An 18794-nucleotide genomic window follows, 5' to 3' on the forward strand; every position below is an offset into this window, starting at 1 on the left:
GGTTCTCCCAGTCCTCCTGTCCTTTTGCAACGGTATCTGTAATCTTTTGAGCTCTCTGCTTCTTTGTGGCTCCAGTCTTAGAATTTCATCAGGAGATGTGATGCTTCCTTCTCACATGATCCTGTCTCCTCTCCCAAGCTGGGACAACCATGGTCACTTTTCCCCTGGTTGGTCTGGAGGAGGCTTGTGACCCAAACCAGGGTTACCCTAGCCTTTCCAGAGATGCTGTTCCTTCCTTGAAGTGGAAGAAAGGATGGAGCCCTTTTCTGACCGTGGGAGCCAAATGTGGTTTCACATTTACCTGCTAGGATCTCTGTTCTTCACCACATGGAGGAAAGTGGTGTGGAGAAAGAAAGACATGCAAAAGAGAAGGAGACCTGGGCATGGTGGAGCACACAGGAGGCTGAGGCAGAAGGATTACAAGTTGGAGGTTAGTCTCAGCAACTTAGTGAGGCCCTGTCTCAAAATAAACATGAAGAAGGTTGGGAATGTAGGTCAGTGATAAGGCATTACTGGGGTTCAATTTCCACTACCAAAGGAGAGAGAGAGAAAAAAAAGCAAACAAACAAACAAACAAAAAACCTCAGGAGACCTGTTCGGGTTCATTTAAGAGGCCGGGTTCCAGTCTTCCTAAGTCTAATCAGTTCCCTGCTTGTTTGTGTTTTGATTGTTAACCTCTTCTTTTTGGATTACCTGGGCATCCTGAGCATCTGACTAGCAAGATTACTACCTCAAGTTTGGGAGTTTTCACGTACAAAGTAAGAAATTCTTATTAATTTGACCTAAGATTTTTTAGCTAAAAACTAAGTTCATTTATTTTCATTTAGTCCTGTTTGATAAACAAATATTAGCAGCTGCAGATTTTTCTTTGAGTATAGCTTCTGATATAGTCATCATTATACTATTTTCCAAATTGTCAATAACCCCTGCTCCCCACTAATTTGCTCCATCTCATTCTTGGCTATTGAAACTTATTTTGTATCAACATTATACTATTCACATGACAGATAACATTCTAAGTTTTTTCACAAATGCCAGCTCATTTAATTCTCACAAAACCCCTGTGAAGTAAGTACTTTCATAAGTGAAAAAACTGAGGCACAGAGGCTTTGACTCACACAGCGGGTGCATACAGTTGCTGAGATTTGAGCTTGGGACTGTGTTGCCTCCAAGATCATGCTCTGAGAGGCAACCTAGAATCTAAACTGTTCCCCATTGCCAATCTAGAAACTGCTAAAACCTAGAGAGCCAAACAACATGGCAAAAGGGCAAGCATCTGCCACCCCACAGCTAAAGCCCAGGCTAGAGGGTAGCAGGTTTTTCTAGTAAGAGAACAACTCCCAAAGATGACATCTACAGGGAAGGAGATTATGTCTGTAGCATTATGGGCCAATCACTGTCTCCAAACCCACTCAGTCATAGCCATGTCTTCCCGGTGGACCTGGGGTGATTCTGTCCTGCAATTGGAAGAGGAGTTGAGGTTAAAGTGAGAGGAATTGTCTTACAGTCCTACAACATGGCCCCCAGTAAAAAGCATCAGAGGTTATACTTGTCTTTTGTTGTTTATTTTATCTATTGAAGACTAGAAAAACTTGGTAAAAATCCACCACCATTGTGATTTTCACCAGCTCACTAAATACACAAGTATTCTTATTGTTCACATTGTAGCATCATATTACTTGGTTTTGATTCCAAGAGTTCATGGATTTTCATTATAGACATGCTTGTTCTACTTTTACCTTAGTTGTTCTCCTTTAATTCTTGTAGAAACGTCAGAAACTCACCCACATCAACTCAGCTGAACCCCATGTGCCTTGTTCTTGACAGATAATGGTGACTCTTTGGTTTTGACTTTTGGAAAGCTCAGCATTTTTCAGGTGAGTGCACAGTGGTTCTGAGGTCCCCACCGTCCCATTTTCAGCTCCTCTTTAACAAGAAGTCTACGTGATGTGTGGAGGGAGAGGTTGGGGAGTATTGGCATCAGATCTGCCATTTTGCTGCCGCCGGTATTCTGCCCGCCCCCTGCCACCAACACACACACCATTTTACAACCCAGATCGTCAGTCTGCAAACATCCTAACCAGCCATTGGTCCAATTGTTATTAGCCCGCAAAATTCCACTACTAAGAATAGCTCCCCGCCCCCACCATTCTCCCTCTCCCTCTCCCTCTCCCTCTCCCTCTCCCTCTCCCTCTCCCTCTCCCTCTCCCTCTCCCTCTCCCTCTCCCTCTCCCTCTCCCTCTCCCTCTCCCTCTCCCTCTCCCTCTCCCTCTCCCTCTCCCTCTCCCTCTCCCTCTCCCTCTCCCTCTCCCTCTCCCTCTCCCTCTCCCTCTCCCTCTCCCTCTCCCTCTCCCTCTCCCTCTCCCTCTCCCTCTCCCTCTCCCTCTCCCTCTCCCTCTCCCTCTCCCTCTCCCTCTCTCTCTCCCTCTCCCTCTCCCTCTCCCTCTCCCTCTCCCTCTCCCTCTCCCTCTCCCTCTCCCTCTCCCTCTCCCTCTCCCTCTCCCTCTCCCTCTCCCTCTCCCTCTCCCTCTCCCTCTCCCTCTCCCTCTCTCTCTCTCTCTCTCTCTCCTCTCTCTCTCTCTCTCTCCCTCCAGGGCAGACACTGCTCATCTGCCTAATAAAATCTCTTCCATGAGTTCCCACGTTTGGAGTGGTTTCTGGGTGCTTTTCATTGGTGCCGTGACTCAGATGGGCTCTTCTACCGCCACTTAGGCACCCCAGAACCCAAGATGCTGGTCTCACCTTCCATTCTCCTAGATGCTCTCCTCCACATCCAGACACCAGCCTCATTCAGTAAGTGGCTTCTCCCCTGGCTTTTGGTTACCTGGGAAGTGACTGCTGAGCATCTGGCACTCCCTCCACCCCGCGCCAGACTCTCCGCGTATCAGGAGAACCCCCAGCCATGGTTCGGGCAACTACAGCTGAATCCCTATACTGACTGCTGGGGGAGAGCTCTGGGCTGGCTGGGGACTCTTTCCTAAGAGGCGGGAAAGCTCCAGACTGATGGAGGATTCTTTCCTAAGAGGACTGCCTCTCATGAGACCTATTGCAGTCCTGGGTTCTCTCTACGGCATTTTTGTCTCTACTAAAGCCCCGGCGCGGGGCACCCAGGTACCCCTACAGGCTTAGCCTCAACGCTTATCTAGTGGTAGTGATGACTCCCTGGATAACTCACCCTTCACTCAGCGGGGCTGAGGGACGCCTCACCTCTATATTCACCAATTCCTCTCTTGCAATGGGCAGCTCATTCTCACTCCCCACCCATACCCCCCTGGGTTGCCCCTTAACTAATTTAAGAGTTCCTCCACCTCACCTCGGACCTCAAACCAAATGGCACTTTAGATCTCCACATTTTTAGAAATTTTTTTAATTTCTGAGAATGCTCAGAGAAATGGAGATTTCTCTACATTCAGGTTTTCTCTTTCTCACAATCTTTGCTCTTCTCTATTTTCTCTATTTCTCTCTCTCTCTCTCTCTCTCTGTCTTTCTCTCTTTGTTCCTCTCCCTCCTCTCTGCCTTTCTCTTTCTCATACTCTCATGCTATTTTACTCAAAGAACTAATGGCCATTATCATTTTTTCTTCTAGGACTCTTGTTTTTCTTAAATGCTGTATTTTTTGAGCTCACAATTTTGATCCTACATACCTAGATTAAAGGTTTTTTGATCAGTTCTATTTTTATTCAACTCGAGTTATTTTTGAACATCTGTTACATTGCAATGGAGATTCACCTATAAAAGGCTTTGCTTTTGTGTTATGTGTGTATCGTGTTGTCTAAAGCCATGTTGTCCTTGAATGTACATGATAACAAAATTGACATAAATAATGAGTGTTCATAAAATTAAAATTTAAAAAATGGTTCCAGATACCTTTAATTCACGAGATTTAAAACGGTGATATCTTGATTTTTAAATGTGTTTGTTAGAGACATCTGATTAATTTACAAAGTTAAAATGCTCACTGTTAACAAAATATTTCATCTTATTAAAATGGAGTAATTTACCTAAATTTAGAAATTTCATGAGTTGTTTCAGAAAGTGAACAAAAAGGGGTCAACATATAGGAAAGAAAAATAAAAGGTTCTAGGTTCAAAAATAAATTTAGTAGAAGGGAGAAGAAAATGTTTCTGGGTACGAAAGTCTTTCTGTGATGAAACCTGGGATGGGAAGATGCCTGCTGGCTCTTCCCTCAAGAGGATCTGAGTCACCTTGACAGTGTCCCCTCCTCCCTGGCCAATATCCACCATAGGGTGTTTCTGTCTCTTGCTGTTGATGACCTCCTCGCCCACCACAGAATTCGACTCTGGACAACCTTCCCTCTACTGAGGGTGAGTCCTCAGAGCTCTTCTACAGTGACCCTGACCCCCCGCCCCTCTCTCTCTCTGGAAACCCTAGTGCTGGATTTCCATTATAGACATGTTTGTAAATATCCCTGTCACAGGTTTACAAGACCAGAGATTCAACAGGTGCCAGTAAAAATTATTATTTCTTCTTATACTTTGAAACTTTCTGAACTCTGTAGGAATGTAGCTACATCCCTTAATTACTAGGCCAATTAACTGCTGTCTACACTACAATCTCATTGACTTAATTCTTAGAAATCTCTCTTAGGGAGATAAATTCATCATCTTGAGTTACTGCTGACTCTGGTTAAGGCCTCCTCAAGATAGTACTTGCAGGTGTTTTACTGTCTTTTTTTCTACACCTGGGAACTACTTATTGTAAATTGCATGGTCTTTGGTCAAGTAGGCCAAGAATTCAAACCCACTAATGTTGTAATGGTGAAGTGATGCCAAATTTCCTATAAAAGCCCCATGTAACTTAGCTCAGGGGCCCAGAACTTCAGAGCACTGCTCATATGGGTCTACCAGTGTAATAAACCTGAGTTCTCTAACCCTCTGAGTGATGCTTGGTCTCTTGCTGAGTGTGATTTTCCATAATACCCTCGCCTGGAGGACACCTAGTACAGCAGAGGTCATGGGGGAGAGGAGAGCCCCAACTCTGGGACTACACCCCTCAACCCCTGCAGAACTTTATGAGTCTCCTAGTCTCCCAATGGGACAGAGCCCCAAACCCCTCTATATTTGGCTTTGTTGATGTGTCTCTCCTGGGACTTGGGCCCAGAATGCAATGACTCTTTCCTCCCCTCCCTCCCCCCCCTCTCCTTTCTTCTCCCTTTCCAAGAAGGTCAGCATGATCAGCCTCCCCTTCTGACCTCTTTCTTGGACCAGGACCTGTTTCAACTTCTCCTCTTCCCTCTGTGGTGATATGAGAAGAACATTTTAGTCTCTAAAGTGTATCAAGTACATGAATTATCTCATTCAATTTAACCTTAGCTATAACTCAGCATCGTAGGTAACATCATCCCTATTTTACAGATGGGGAAATTGAGACAGGGAGGTTTAACAAAGTTCCAGGGGTAGAGTAAGGCAGCAATAGAGCAAAAATCTGCAGCACACTTTTTGCTTCAAAGGAAAAAAGGCCTATGCCTTTTTCTTTTCCTTCCATATTTTTTTTTTGTTGGTGCATTATAGTTGTAGGTAATGGTGGAATTTTTTGTTACATATTCTTGGGTACCTGCAATACAACAATATATTTTTGCTAATATCATTCCCCAGTATTTTCCCTTTCCCTCATGCTTATGCCTTTTTGTGTAAAACTAAGGTTTCACTCACCTCTGATATTCTGTTAAGTCTGTAATTCTTGGTGTAGAAGAGAGACCTTGATAGAGAAGGTTAAGTGGAGAGGTGGGGCTGCTATCTAGAGAGCTTGCAGGCAGTTGTTGCCTTTGCAGAATTAAAGATGGGTGGAATGTAGCTCACTGGTAGAGCACTTGCCTAGCATGCATGAATTCCTGGGTTCGATTCCCAGGAACTCTCCCCCACTCCAAAAGGAATGAAAGATAAGAAGGTATGAATGGGGATAACAGAGACCTATAAATCTTTCTCTCCAGCAAAAAGAGAATTTAGAAAGAATGGAAGAGTGAGGAAGAGAAACATACAGAGCAGAGAGAAAAGTCTGTGATTATCTGTACAGTAGTCCATTATTTACCCTCCTGCTCCCTCTATTTCCATAGAATTTCATGCTTCATTCAGTCTCCTGCCATTTTCAAGCGAAGTTAAAAAAAGACAAAAACCCCTTGGGCCATTACATTTTATACACAGAAATTCTTTGTCTCTAGTGTTAAAACTCAAAGGGATGTAAAGTAGAATGGGGGTGACTGTTTTCTCCTACCAAGTTTAAAAGTGGGAGGGAGAAAGGCTTAGGGACCTTGGTGCTTATTATTATTATTTTTTGCTGGGGGATTTGAACCCAGGGCCTCAGGCATGCCAGGCAGGCACTTTAACACTGAGCCACATACCCAGTCTCCTTGGTGCTTATTAACAGGTAGCAGTTAACCCTGATCATTTCTGGGAGCCCTGCACCCAGAATTATGTGCTAGGGGCTCAGGGGTTCTGTGTTTTGTTTTGTTTTGTTTTAATGCAAATCTCAGTTTTAAATTCAATAGTCTTCTTTGGAATTTAAAAAAGTTCTAGGTTGTTTAAAGGTTGAGTGGAATTCCTAAGCCTGTTAACTGGTCACAGTCTACTAACTCTCATAATTAGCAGGAGACCACTGTATTGTGTAAACGCCACTCAGTATTCAACAATGCCTAACTACTCCATTTCAGACTGTTTACTTACCAAGGGGCCTTTCATCTACAATCAATGTTTCTGAGCATTTACCCTATTTAATACTGAGAGACAAGAGAGAGAAGGTGAGCCAGGGCCCAAATCATCTATTCCTCTACCCCTTCTCCATTGCTCCCTACCCCACCCCACCCCACCCCACCCCAGCTTCCAAACCCCAGCACTGTGAGTGACTCAGTCCTAAGTCTTATCTGGGGTATGAGCCGCATAACCTTGAGAAAGTCATCTCTGTACCCTGAGCTCATTTCCTCCTCTGCAAACTCTAGGAAAACTGACAAAGTTCCTTTCTGCCTCAGAGGTTCAGTGATGGGGAAAAGATGGAAATGTCTCTTCCTTGTGAAATTCAAACACCTTCATTATTTACCCAAAACTACAACATGCAACAGACTCCACTCCAACTATGGAAAGTATTCCTATTTCAAGGAGTCATCCACCCGCTGTCTTTTATTGCAGTAGACAAATAAAAGGTGGCTTGTGAAAGATTCAGTATCAAAGATATTTATACAGTAGTGTTTAGGAAAATGACCAGAGGCTAAGAGCACAGTAGGAAGTAAAACTTGTCAACAAACATGCATGGCTAGATATATGTGTGTAATAGTCATGCCAACTGCAATTTTATTTTTGAGGGAGAATATTAGAAACATTTGGAAACAAAATGAGCCACATGTAGTGGCTGACATGTTTGCTAAATGGATACATAAATGCCAAGAAGGGGAACTTTCTCAGTTTTTAAGGAAGTATAAAGCTGGAGAAGGGAAAGAGCTTGGTGGGAGTCAGTGGCAGTGATGTTGGTGCTGAGATTGTGGATGGGCTGCCTGGGACAGAATGGCCTGTGAGGCACAAGGCCAAGAAGGGGCTCTGGATGGCAGAAACACCTGAGACAGAGATCAACCCTGTTTGATGAGTGAGCAAAGAGAACTTCCTCCTATACTTACTTACCTTAAGAAACTTTTATTCAAGTATATATTGTATATTAGCTAAGCCCACACAGCTATTAATGTGTTGCCTTTGAAGATATGGACAAGAAAAGCAGTGTTCTCCTTCAGCTTGATACTAAGAGAATCATAGAAGTCTACTTTAATATGGGTGGTGTGGTCCAGCTGATATCCAGGTTGATCTTGCGCTCTCATCTTTTTTTTTTTTTTTTTTTTTTGGCCTGGTGTATCTTGTGGCTGGATGCACAATGCTTTACTTTTCTCTTGAAATGTCTTCTCTTTCTATACCCTATTCATTTTCTTCTATTGCTAGGGCCTCCTCTTTGCCCTAGCTCATTCAGCAGTGATCACCAGCTGGAGATGTGCATCCAGGGACTCTTTCTCAGTCTCCAAGTAGATGCCTTTTGAGTGCAGATGCCTTGTTTCATCTCCTGCGTGCCCAACACCCAGTTCTGAGTCTGGTACACAGCAGAATTCAGCATTTGTCAAATTAATAAACTGTTAGATCCAAAGTGTCAAAGACAATGTTTATTTGGAAATACATTCCAAGCATTCTCTATTCCCTCAAATGCTTCTTTGCAAAGACTTAAGATAGTGTGATATTTTTGTAAACATGTCTATGTTTGGGAGCCATCTTGCCCTTCTGGGCTCTCACCTAAGGCTGTATTCATTCTTCCATCTCATCTTTACAGTGTACCTACTATGGTGGTGTCTTTTCTATAAATATTGATCTCTCAGAGATCCTAGTGGTCAGTAGAAAAACATCCCTTCCAAGTTCTCTGCACTCTAACTTCACCAGTATATGCAGATAACACCATTTAAAAATCTTTTTAAATTCTCCATTTGCAGTGTAAATAAGGCTCTTGCAAGGATCTCAGGCAATAAACAATGACGGTCACCACAGCACGGAGAGCAGAGTTGTGCGCCTTACTCAAGTCAAACCATTCTCAATTTTCTGGGCCCGCTGCCTATGCCTTGGGTGTCTGCTGAGTGCCCTTTACTACTGCGTGCACCGGTGGAAGCATTGGGGGCTTAGGAATTTCAAGGCACCCGACGACTCTGCACTGGGACGGCGTCCTGGCCTTGGGATCCAAGCAGAGCGGCCCTGGCATGCTAAGTGGGCAGCACTGGGGCGCCTTTGTTTCTCGTGGCCGTCTCTAAGGACCGGTTTCCCTCTGAATCTAAATGGATTTTTCCCTCACCCACTCCTCCCGGGCCCCAAGGGAGGGCAGCGCCTCTCAGTGATGCGTCTCAAACACCTGGAGTGTGGGCGTTGGGGCTAACCCTGGCTGAGCCGGTGCGGAAAGAGGTATGCCCGCAAGCCCCAGCATGGGCAGCCCCAGTACTGCGAGGGCCTGAGGGGGCGCCTGGCTGGTCAGCGGCCCCAACCTGGGGGGTCCCGTAGCGGGCAGCCCCAAGTCTCGCGGTGCTACGGCTCGGACCCGGGAGCCGGGCCGGGCGCCCCCCGCCGCGCGACAAAGGCTGAACCGGGAGGAGGAGGCCGCGCCAGGAGGAGGAGCAGATAGAGGCGGGGGCGACGGGCCGCGGCAGCGGGAAGCGCGGGGGAGCGGCGCCCGCCCGCGCCGTCCTTTGTGTGGCCGCGGCGCTGGCCTGCGCTGGTCCCGGCTGCGCGCCCGGCTCCGCGTCGCCCTCCCCGCCCTGCGCCCGGCGCGCGCCGATCCTCCCAGCAAGATGGCAACCCCGGCGGCGGTAAATCCTCCGGGTGAGTAGCGGCCTCGGCCCCCGCCGGCGCAGCCCTCAGGCCCTGCCCGAGCCGGAGCGGGCCGGAGCGCACTGGGCGTCCTGGGAGCGTTGAGCCGGGCGTGCAGCCCAGGTGGGTGGGGGAAAGGCTGTCACTCGGCGCGGCAGCCTCAGCATCAGCACCAGCAGCGGCATCTCCATCCTGCGCTCTGCCCCATCCTAGTCCTCAACTGGCGCCAGCAAGCACCCCGGGATGGCGCGACGCTGGCTCGCTTTCTCAGGAACTGGAAGGGCCGGTCCCGAAGCTCCAACAGTTTCCCAGTCACCTTTACCTTCTCCATCCCACGCGTTTTTTTCTTCCGGTTTTGGCTGCGGGAGCGTAGCGGTGGCAGCGGGTCCCGGCGGGTACGGGGTACCGCGCTGTCTGAGGGAAAAGTTTGGATTCAACAGGGTAGAACTCCGGGAATTCTCCCTTGCCCGCCCCCCAACCCCTAGCGCCAGCCCTTTGCGCCCTTTACAGCTGGCCACTGTGTACTGGAATCATTCATGGACACGAAAATCCCATCTGTAATAATGTAGCGTGGAGCATCCCTGTCCGTGCCCAGGTCATCATTTGCCTTCTAGAGCCCTAACCCTGTAACAAGTGTGTTCCTGCCTGCGAGTTAGAAAAAGAAAATAATCATGATCAAGTGGGAATATTTATCTGCTTCGGAATCATAGCAGGGAAATTGTGTTTTCGTTGAGAAAGTTTCCTATGGTCCAAATACTACTGGCTGCAGGATGTCTGCGAATGGAACACTGAAATTGCAGCAAAGTTTTGGGTGTTCAGTAATAACTGCTGTGGGCCTGGTAGGTCACTTGGTGCCCGCAGGAATAATCATAGAAGTCAGCCTTCGAAAATGTCCCTGTTGAGGGAGTTTATGAGACCACATGGATGAACAAGCATAATGCTTAGCAGAGAGAAGTGTCATCATAAAAGAGTGAGGGATCACTTCCATCTGTGGTGGTCAGGGAAAGTTTTGGGGGATTGGACATTTTAGATGGATCTTGCAAAACTGTGAGTTTTGGATATACAGAGATTGGGACTGAGGGAAATTGTGGTCATGAGTCATGATGGCCTGGTTCTAAGCATGAATGAAGTCAATGAGTAGGTGGTTCACTGGGGATTTAAGGAGAACAGAAAGATTTAATGTTGAGCTGTGTGGATGTGGTAAGCCTAAGAACTATGGACTTACCCCACACTGAGAGAGAGAATTCTTAAGGGTACTGAACAGGGAAGTCTCATGATCCCTGCTTCCCCCGCCCCCCCCCCAAGTTAATTTGTTAGCCATGTCTAGGTAACATAGAAATAAGGTTACCTGACTGGAGGCAGAGAGGCAGGTTGAAGTGAAGCAGGTGCTGGGTAGGTCAGTCTTAGCAGCAGTGACTTGAACAGAGAGGAAGGAAAGCACTATTGAACAGGTAGAGGAGTTCAGATTTGATGTTGGTTATATTGGAATAATGACAGAGGAGGAACCAAGGAGACACCGAGGTTAGAAGCCTGTGTAATTGGAAGGAAGGAGTCCCATTAACAGAAATAGGGAGTCCTAAAAGAACAGACAAGGAGTTCCCTGTTTAGAACACTGAGTGGGAAGATGGCTGGTTTAAAAACCAATGCCAGTTTGTTTGCCATTGAGGCAATTTTAGCCCATTTGGCTACTTAGAAATCAATAGAAAATAAAAATTTAAATGTAATGAAATTAGAACAAGCAAAGAAAGTTAAAAGAAGATATTTTAGCCAAGTATGGGTTTAAATTGGGAAAAGGAATAAAATTTCAGGCGATTCACATAATTCATGTGCCCTAACCTTACCACTGAAAACTGTTTTATCTGTTACAGTATCAGGATTGACATAAAATAGGCAGTTGCCTGTCTTGATGGTGTTGAGCTTGTAGTGCCTGTGCTTCTCTGTCTCTAGGGAACTTGGTGCAGCTGCAGGGACTCATTTGTGTTGTTTTTAATACCTGACCAGCCTCACAGTACTTTCTGGGTCTTTTCTCTGTTGATAGCAGAGATCTTCAGTGTGGGGAAAATTTCTCAGAAGAACATTCCTTGAGGTGGCTACCCTTTATCAGTTCTCTTACTGGTACCCTCCGTAGCATGCAGATCTGTGGGGATGCATTGTTCTTCCCCCATGTGTCTCCAGCTTTTTTGAGGGAAAGGGTTTAATTTAATGGATATGGCCAAAGATTCAAACCAAAGAGAGAGATTTCAGATTCTGTGAACAATTTACAACAAACAGAGGCATGGCCCTTGGGCCCATCCTCAGAGCAAAAGTCACAGGTCATTTCCTTGACTGCCTCCTCTTCCTCCTTCTCCCACCCCCCCAGATGTTGTTACTTTGCACCAGTAATTAGTAAACACAGCTAAATGGGCTGGGAAATACCAGGATTTATTTCTGCTGCCAGTTTGTGTTTAGGGTATAAAGACTGCCTCCCCACACCCACTTACTTGTTCCTTGTTAACCACTGCACACCATTTGCAATGAAACTTATATGATGTAGTGAGGACCCTCTGGCCATGTCAAATGAAATTGGAATCTTCGCCCTCTCTTGTTACTCAGTTGATATGATTCAGGTTCAAACCCTTAATCTGTTTGTTATAGGTCTCCTGTTTGGGACCGGTAAGAATACTCCTAGTGACCGTAGGAGAGGAGAGGTCTCTGAAGAAAGAAGGGCCTGGCTCCCAGGTATTTTCATGGCTCCTGCCACTGAAAGTCCTGGGTGCGTTTCTTGCTTCCTGTGGTTCCAACTTCTTGTCATTTCCAATCTTCACACTGCTTGGTCAATACAATGACTGTTGTATCGGCTGTTTTTTCTCTATTCTGTTCTACTGGGGATGATGTTCTCTGGATTAGAGAATGAAATTGTGGAGTTGGGGGGGTGGGGACATACATGTGCATTACTTGTTTTTCTCTTTTTGGATGATATTTAGGCATATCTGATTTTAACAAAATAGTGAAGGTTTGAATTACTTACCTGCATGAAAGAATATATGCAGTTGACATGGCACAATTAAGTAGGAGACTGTTTTCCCAGTGCTATTGTTCCATCATAATCTTTCATAACTTAAATATGAAGGAATCAGGTACAAATTCAGATCAGTAGTCATTAGGAATTATGCATTATCCAGACAGTCTCTGAAATGAATATTTGCAGAATAGGTTTAGAAGTTCACTTTTTTTCTGGAGTCTATTTTTATATTCCCCCCACACCTTTTAGGCTTCTGGTCTTTGACATTTTAAATTGGAATTGATTATATAGTACAGGAAGATTCTCTGGGCAGAGTACTTTAGATGGAGGGATGTTTGGAACCATTCAACAACACTTTGGATATCTTTGATGTGCCAAGCACTCTGTAGGGTGCAGAGTAATGCAGAGATAAGCAAGAATTTTATTGACCTTGGGGAGTTCTGAGCCTAATAGAGGAGACATAAGTAGATTAACTTTTTAGTTGAAAAAAAAAAAAAGGTAGAATGAAATGAATGTTGACTAGGTGTGGCTTTACTATACCAGAAAGTTGTGATACCAGGTAACTTCCAAAAATAAGCCTTTTGCAGAGATACTTTAACCCTATAGAAATTTTAGGAAGGGTCATTTTGAGCTGGCAGTTAGGACAGGAGGTGGACAGATTTATGAAAGTAGGGGGTACCTTCAAGTGGTTGTCTCCTCAGTGCTCTTGGGGACCCAGCAGGTCACTCAAGAAAGAGAGGTAGATTTAGAGCTTTTGAAAGACCCATGCTGTGCCTGCAAGCTGTCCTGCCTTATGTGGAATTAGAACACCCAAACGAGCTCAATAGAGAATTCAATTTGACTTCTCTACGTATAGTTTTCATTGTATCTACAAGCCCATACATTGCAAAATGCATCATTATTTTGTTTTTTCTAAAAAGAAACTGCTGCCAAGTCAACTCTAACATGTAGTGTTATAAAACACTTTTCAATTTCAGTGACATTAAAAAATGTACATCTTGGAATCAGTAAAGTACTGTGCCTTAAGAAAAAAAGTCAACTTTGCTGACCACCTGCAGCTAAAACACATGGTCTCCTTTTCAGTAAAAACTATAAAGTTTGCCCTTAGGCATGTGTCAGGGAACCCAATGATAGGCTGATGCCCTTTTGGCTTCCATCAAAAGAAAGAAAAAAAAAAATTGAAGGAAGAAAAAGGGAGTATATCCAAAAAAGAGATTTGTTTATTTCTTCTCTGTGTGTGTATGCTTTTTTAAATGACTTTATTTTTTTTACAGTGGTTTTAGGTACATAGCAAAATTAAGAGAAAGATACTAGATTTCCCATATATCCCTGCTTCCACACAAGCCCATCCTTCCTGAACATTAGCTACACCCCCACTCCCATCACCCGGAGGTCCATTTATTAGAGTTAATGAACCTACACTGACTTGTCATAATCACACAAAGTCCATAGTTCACATTAGGGTCACTCTTAGTGTGCTTTCTGTAGGTTTGGACAAACGTATAATGATATGTAGCCACCATTGTACTATCATAGTTTCCCTGCACTGAAAATCCTCTGCTCGTCCCTTTATCCCTACTCTATCCCAGCCCTTGTTTACCACTGATCTTTTTACTATCTTCACAGTTTTGCTTTTTCCAAAAAAATCTGTGTGGTTCGGATATGGTTTGAGTGTGTCCCTCAAAGTTCGTGTGTTGGAAGCTTGGTGCCAGAGTGGTGATGTTGAGAAGTGGTAGAAACTTGAACAGGTGGGGCCTACCTGGTGGGAGCCAATTAGACATTTAAGAAGGATTAATACTTTTTCCCTGGAAGTGTATTCTTCTCGTGGGAAGTTTGTTGGATGTTGTTATGAGAGAGGCTGCACCTCTCCTGAATCTCTCTTGCTTCCTGTCTCACCATGTGACATCTTTCTTCCTCTTTCATATGCATCCCCACCATTGTGATTGTATCCTCCGTGAGGCTCTCATCAGAGCCAGGCAGATGCTGTCACTACACCCTTGAACCTCTAAAGCTTCTTTTCATTATAAAGTACCCAGCCTTGCCAGTTACATGTGACACACTCCTGTAGTCGCAGCTGTTCAGGAGACCTCGAAAGTTTGAGGTCAGCCTGGACAACTTAGACCCTGTCTCAAAATAAAAACTAAAGGGGCTGGGGAGATAGCTCCATCAGTAGAGTGCTTGCCTTGTAAGCACAAGGCCCTGGGTTCGATCCCCAGCACCCAAAAAAAAGAAAAAAGAAAAACTAAAAAGGGCTGGGGAGGTAGCTCAGTGGCAGAGCATTCCTGGGTTCAATCCCCTGTAGTTGGGGGGAAGAAATACCCATTCTCACATATTGTTACAGCAACAGAAAACAGACTAATACAGAACCATACAGTATGTTGCCCTTTCAACTTGACTTCTTTCACTTGGTAATGTTCATTTAGGTTTCCTCCATGTCTTTTAGTGGTTTGATGGTGCATTCTTTTTACTGTGAAATAAGATTCACAGTTTATTCATCCACTTACCTATGAAAGGACATCTTGACTGTTTCTAAGTTTTTGGTCTTTATGAATAAAACTGCTGATGACCAACACTTATGAGCAACTACTACTGTATGCTAGGTACTGATCTAGGTTCTGGGGTTAAAATGATGAGCAAAATAAGTACAACTCTGGCCATCAAATAGTCACATTGTCATAAAGCAGTCACACAAATTTGTTATAAAATGTGTTAATTCTATGAAGAAATGATTCCCTGAGGTAAAATAATTGAGGGGCTTAATTTAGATTGAAGGATTGGCACAGGCCACTTGAAGTCAGTGAAGGCCACTTGAAGTCAGTGAAGCCCTCTTTGAGGAGTGACGTTTAAGTCAAGGTCTGAGGAATGAAAAGAAACTTGAAGAACATTCCAGGCACAGGGAGAGCCCCTGTAGTTGGGAGGAGCTGGGCAGATTTGAACAACCAGAAAAAGGGCAGTATTGAGGGGGAAACGGTGAGCATGGGTAGAAGTGGTGTGAGAGGCTGGAGATGAAGGTAGAGACTCTTTCACACAAGGCTATGGATCTTGGATTAAGGATTCTGATTTGTTTCCAAAGGCAGCAGAAAGCTATTGAAGGGTTTTGAGCAAGGGAGATATGTGATCCAACATGCATTTTTTTTTTTTTTTTTTGTACTGGAGATTGAACCCAGGGGTGCTTTACCACTTATATTCATCCCTTTTAATTTTGCTTTTGAGATGGGCTTGCTAAATTGCTATGGCTGGCCTTGAACTTGTAATCTTCCTGCTTCAACCTCTTCAGCAGCTGGGGTTATAGGCATGTGCCACTGTGACCAGCCCAGTGTGCACTTTCACAGGATCCCTGTGGCTTCTGTGTGCAGAGCAGATTGGAGAGAGTCTCAGAAGCAGCAAGACTCCAATTAGATGGTGCAGACGAATGTCAGTGGAGTTGAAGAGAAGTCGATGGTTTTGAGATGTATATGGGACAGGAATGCCATACTGAACAACTCCTGTTCATCCTTGCCCATCTTTTCAGTTGGGCAGGGCCTGTCCTACTTGGGGTAGAAAATCATCATGACATTATGTGAAGTGTAAGGGGAAGAGGTGAAGAATGAGTCCCAGCTTTCTGGTCCTAACACCTGTGTGGTTGGAGGCTATGGGAACATGGTGAGGTGTGGGGTGGTTGGAGGTGATGGGAAGATGGTGAGGCACAGGCGGCCAGTGGGGTGTGCCCAAGGCTTTAGTATTTGACCCTTGTGTTGGGTGCCCATGAGACATGCAAGTGGAACTGTTAAATAGGCTGTGGGACGCACGGCCCAGAGATCTGGGCTGGAGAAATAAAGCAAGATATTAACATTTTCCCAAGTTCCCTGAGAGTATTCTTCAGGGGTAAATTAGGTCACAGAATGTAGGGCATTTAAGCCAAATACCTTAGTTCCCAAGCAGTGCTTTCATTTACTGCTTTACTATCTGTCTTTCCTGAGATTCACCAAGATACAAGGTCATAGGGAAATTATTTCTACATTTTTTCCAGAACATTAATGCACTCATACACATATACAGACTTGTGCTGGTTTGTAATGTAAGAAAGGAATGTCCTATACTTAGAGTTGCCCAGAATTGGAATGTGCTGCCTGGGAGGCCATGAAGTTTTTCAGTAGAATCTGGTGGGCAGTGTTGTGGAGCAGGTTTGGCTGTTGGACTTGGTTATCACATGGAACTTTTTGTTCCATGAATAAAAGTCATTTCCCATTTCTGTGCTGTGTCCTTGGAATGATTAAATGCTCCCCTGACTTTCCTTCACTACTCCCCCCATCCTCACACCTAACCATTTTCATGTCCAATTCTGTTTTCCCCTCCTGGTCTCAGTGTGAATTCTTACTGCATTAGGGAAACTTGCCCTGGTGTCTTTATTCAGGTAGAGTGTGCCTGGAATTCTTCCTGCCAGGGCCCCATAGGACTGTACTTTGTCTTTGGAGCACTTCCCCTTGCCTGGAACTAATTGGTGGATTGTGCAGTTTGTTTGATGGATGCCTGTGTCCCCTGCCTGATGGAAACTCATAAGGGAAGGGAGGGCACATTGCTGTGGCAGCCCCAGTACCTGCCGTATCACCTTCCCCACGGCAAACCCCAGTAAAGTTTTACTAATGGATGAATGTAGGATTCTAAAGAATTGTCTCATATTTTCAAATGTGACTTTCTCTAACTATCTCCCTTGAAGAAAAGAAGCATACACTCTGTATTCGTGGGTCTCTGTAACAGAATAGGCCAGAGATGTCTGATTTAAATTCTGACTTTAATTTGTGGAAACTGATTTTTGATCTAACAATCTTACCAATATAATCCCTACTTGAGTTTGAACCAGTTCTTTGAGTTTTCTAAGGCAAGGGAGCCTTAGAGGCACATAGACCTTACAAATCTGCCCAGGAGGATGGTAAGTCACATGGGTAAGGGTCCTTGTTAACATCCCACTAAGCAAGGAAGTGGTCCTCCATGGTGGCTGCTTAGTCACCAGCCCCTATAGATGGGGCAGAGTGCATGCTGTCTTTAGATGTAGCCACTGTTCAGAGATGGTGGCCCAGGACTCAGGAGGCAGTAGCAAGGTCAGATGGTACATTCACTGCCATCTGGTTTAACGATGCAAGTCTGGAGTTGGAAACTGAGGCTCTTTGCAGATAAGCAGAGCCTCTGTGGCTGCCAATGCTGGAACAGTTTTTGACCATTTCCAGACAAATCCATAAAAACTTCCAAATGTGTACAAGTAGGTAGTTCTTGCTTTTATGTGCTATATGGAAGCACTGGTCATCCTTTACCAGGGTGGCTGTGTCTTCAAAGCAGGCTTGCAGAGTGGGCTATGCTCACCCTGCTGAGGAGTGACCTTCTCCCTTCAACATTACCACTTTTCCCTGAGTACAGTAAAGATACCGATTGATGTAAAAAATTTGGAAAATATGCAAAAGTGCTAAGATAGTTTCACCACCCTCACATTTTTGCGTATGTCCTTGCAGGTATTTTTCTAAATACTAAGTGTATGTGTGTATACACATATGTATGTATTTCTGAATTGTTTTGAACATATTTTATTACCTTCCTCTCTTCATTAATTCATTAATGAATGGCATATCCTGTCAAGAATACTGACTTGATTGTATTGTTTTATGACTGTGTCATAATTGGTTAACTGTTTTCATGTTTCATATTCAGTGTGCTGCCTCTTAATGCAGGTATCACTAACTCACCCAGAAACCTTTGAGCACTGTTGTTCATGTATCCTCCTTGTATTGAACTACAGATTTCCAGTCAGATCACTTGGCTGACAAGGCCCCAGCACTTGGAGACCCTGGGCTGAGATGATTTTTTGTCCTTCCTGTCATTAGATAGATCATGATAGTTTTTCCTGTTTCCAATGCAGATTCAGGAGATGTGATAACAGATGATGAATGTACTTGTTTGGGGTTAACTGATCCCTGTTTTTCTTCTATGCTTTTAAACAGTAGGGAGTAGCTACAAGTGGACCTGGGCACCTTTCCTTGCAGGCAACAGAAGAAAGACTGGAAAGTAAGACAGCCAGGGAAGAGTCAGGATGTCATGTCCAGGGAGTTGGCCTGAACTGAAACTGAGCTCTTCAAGTAGATTCAGGTCCTTTGGATAGATCTGGGAAGCAGATTGACTAATGCCCTTGCTGGTGGCTGAGCGAAGGAGGTGGGACCAGAGTAGAGGGTGGGTCTTCCTGACACCAGACACTCATGGAACCCTGCAGTGACCCACTTTATCCATCAGAGCCTGTCTATCTGGTGATTGAGGCAATTTCCTACCTCTTTTTGCCTGAACCTTCAAATTGCACTAATAGTAGTTAAGTAAAAAAGCCAATGGAATTGTTAAATGACTGAAGAAGGCCAGGAAAGGTACATGGCTGCCTGGCATAAATAGCAATAGATGATCTTAGGCAATCAACAGGAAACCTAAAGTTAATCCCTGCCCTAGTT

At 44.7% G+C, this 18794-nt stretch overlaps 1 protein-coding gene across 4 annotated transcripts in view; it reads left to right on the forward strand.

Moving 5' to 3' along the window:
• Positions 1 to 8832: 8832 nt before the first annotated feature.
• The window catches only part of Arnt2 (aryl hydrocarbon receptor nuclear translocator 2), a 178356-nt gene continuing 168394 nt past the window's right edge, over positions 8833 to 18794 (forward strand). For 2 of the 4 annotated variants that reach the window (XR_007107127.1, XM_047540655.1), the window contains exon 1: positions 8981 to 9344. Coding sequence is in view for 2 of the 4 variants with exons in the window: in XM_047540655.1 (XP_047396611.1) it covers positions 9314 to 9344 (31 nt within the window). In the remaining 2 variants the exon portion in view is untranslated. Of the gene's footprint in view, positions 8931 to 8979; positions 9345 to 18794 lie in introns of those variants that run through there. The other 2 variants (XM_047540658.1, XM_047540656.1) reach the window with 2 other exon arrangements.

This window comes from Sciurus carolinensis, chromosome 2 (genome assembly GCF_902686445.1).
Source record: "Sciurus carolinensis chromosome 2, mSciCar1.2, whole genome shotgun sequence".
Taxonomy (NCBI): domain Eukaryota; kingdom Metazoa; phylum Chordata; class Mammalia; order Rodentia; family Sciuridae; genus Sciurus; species Sciurus carolinensis.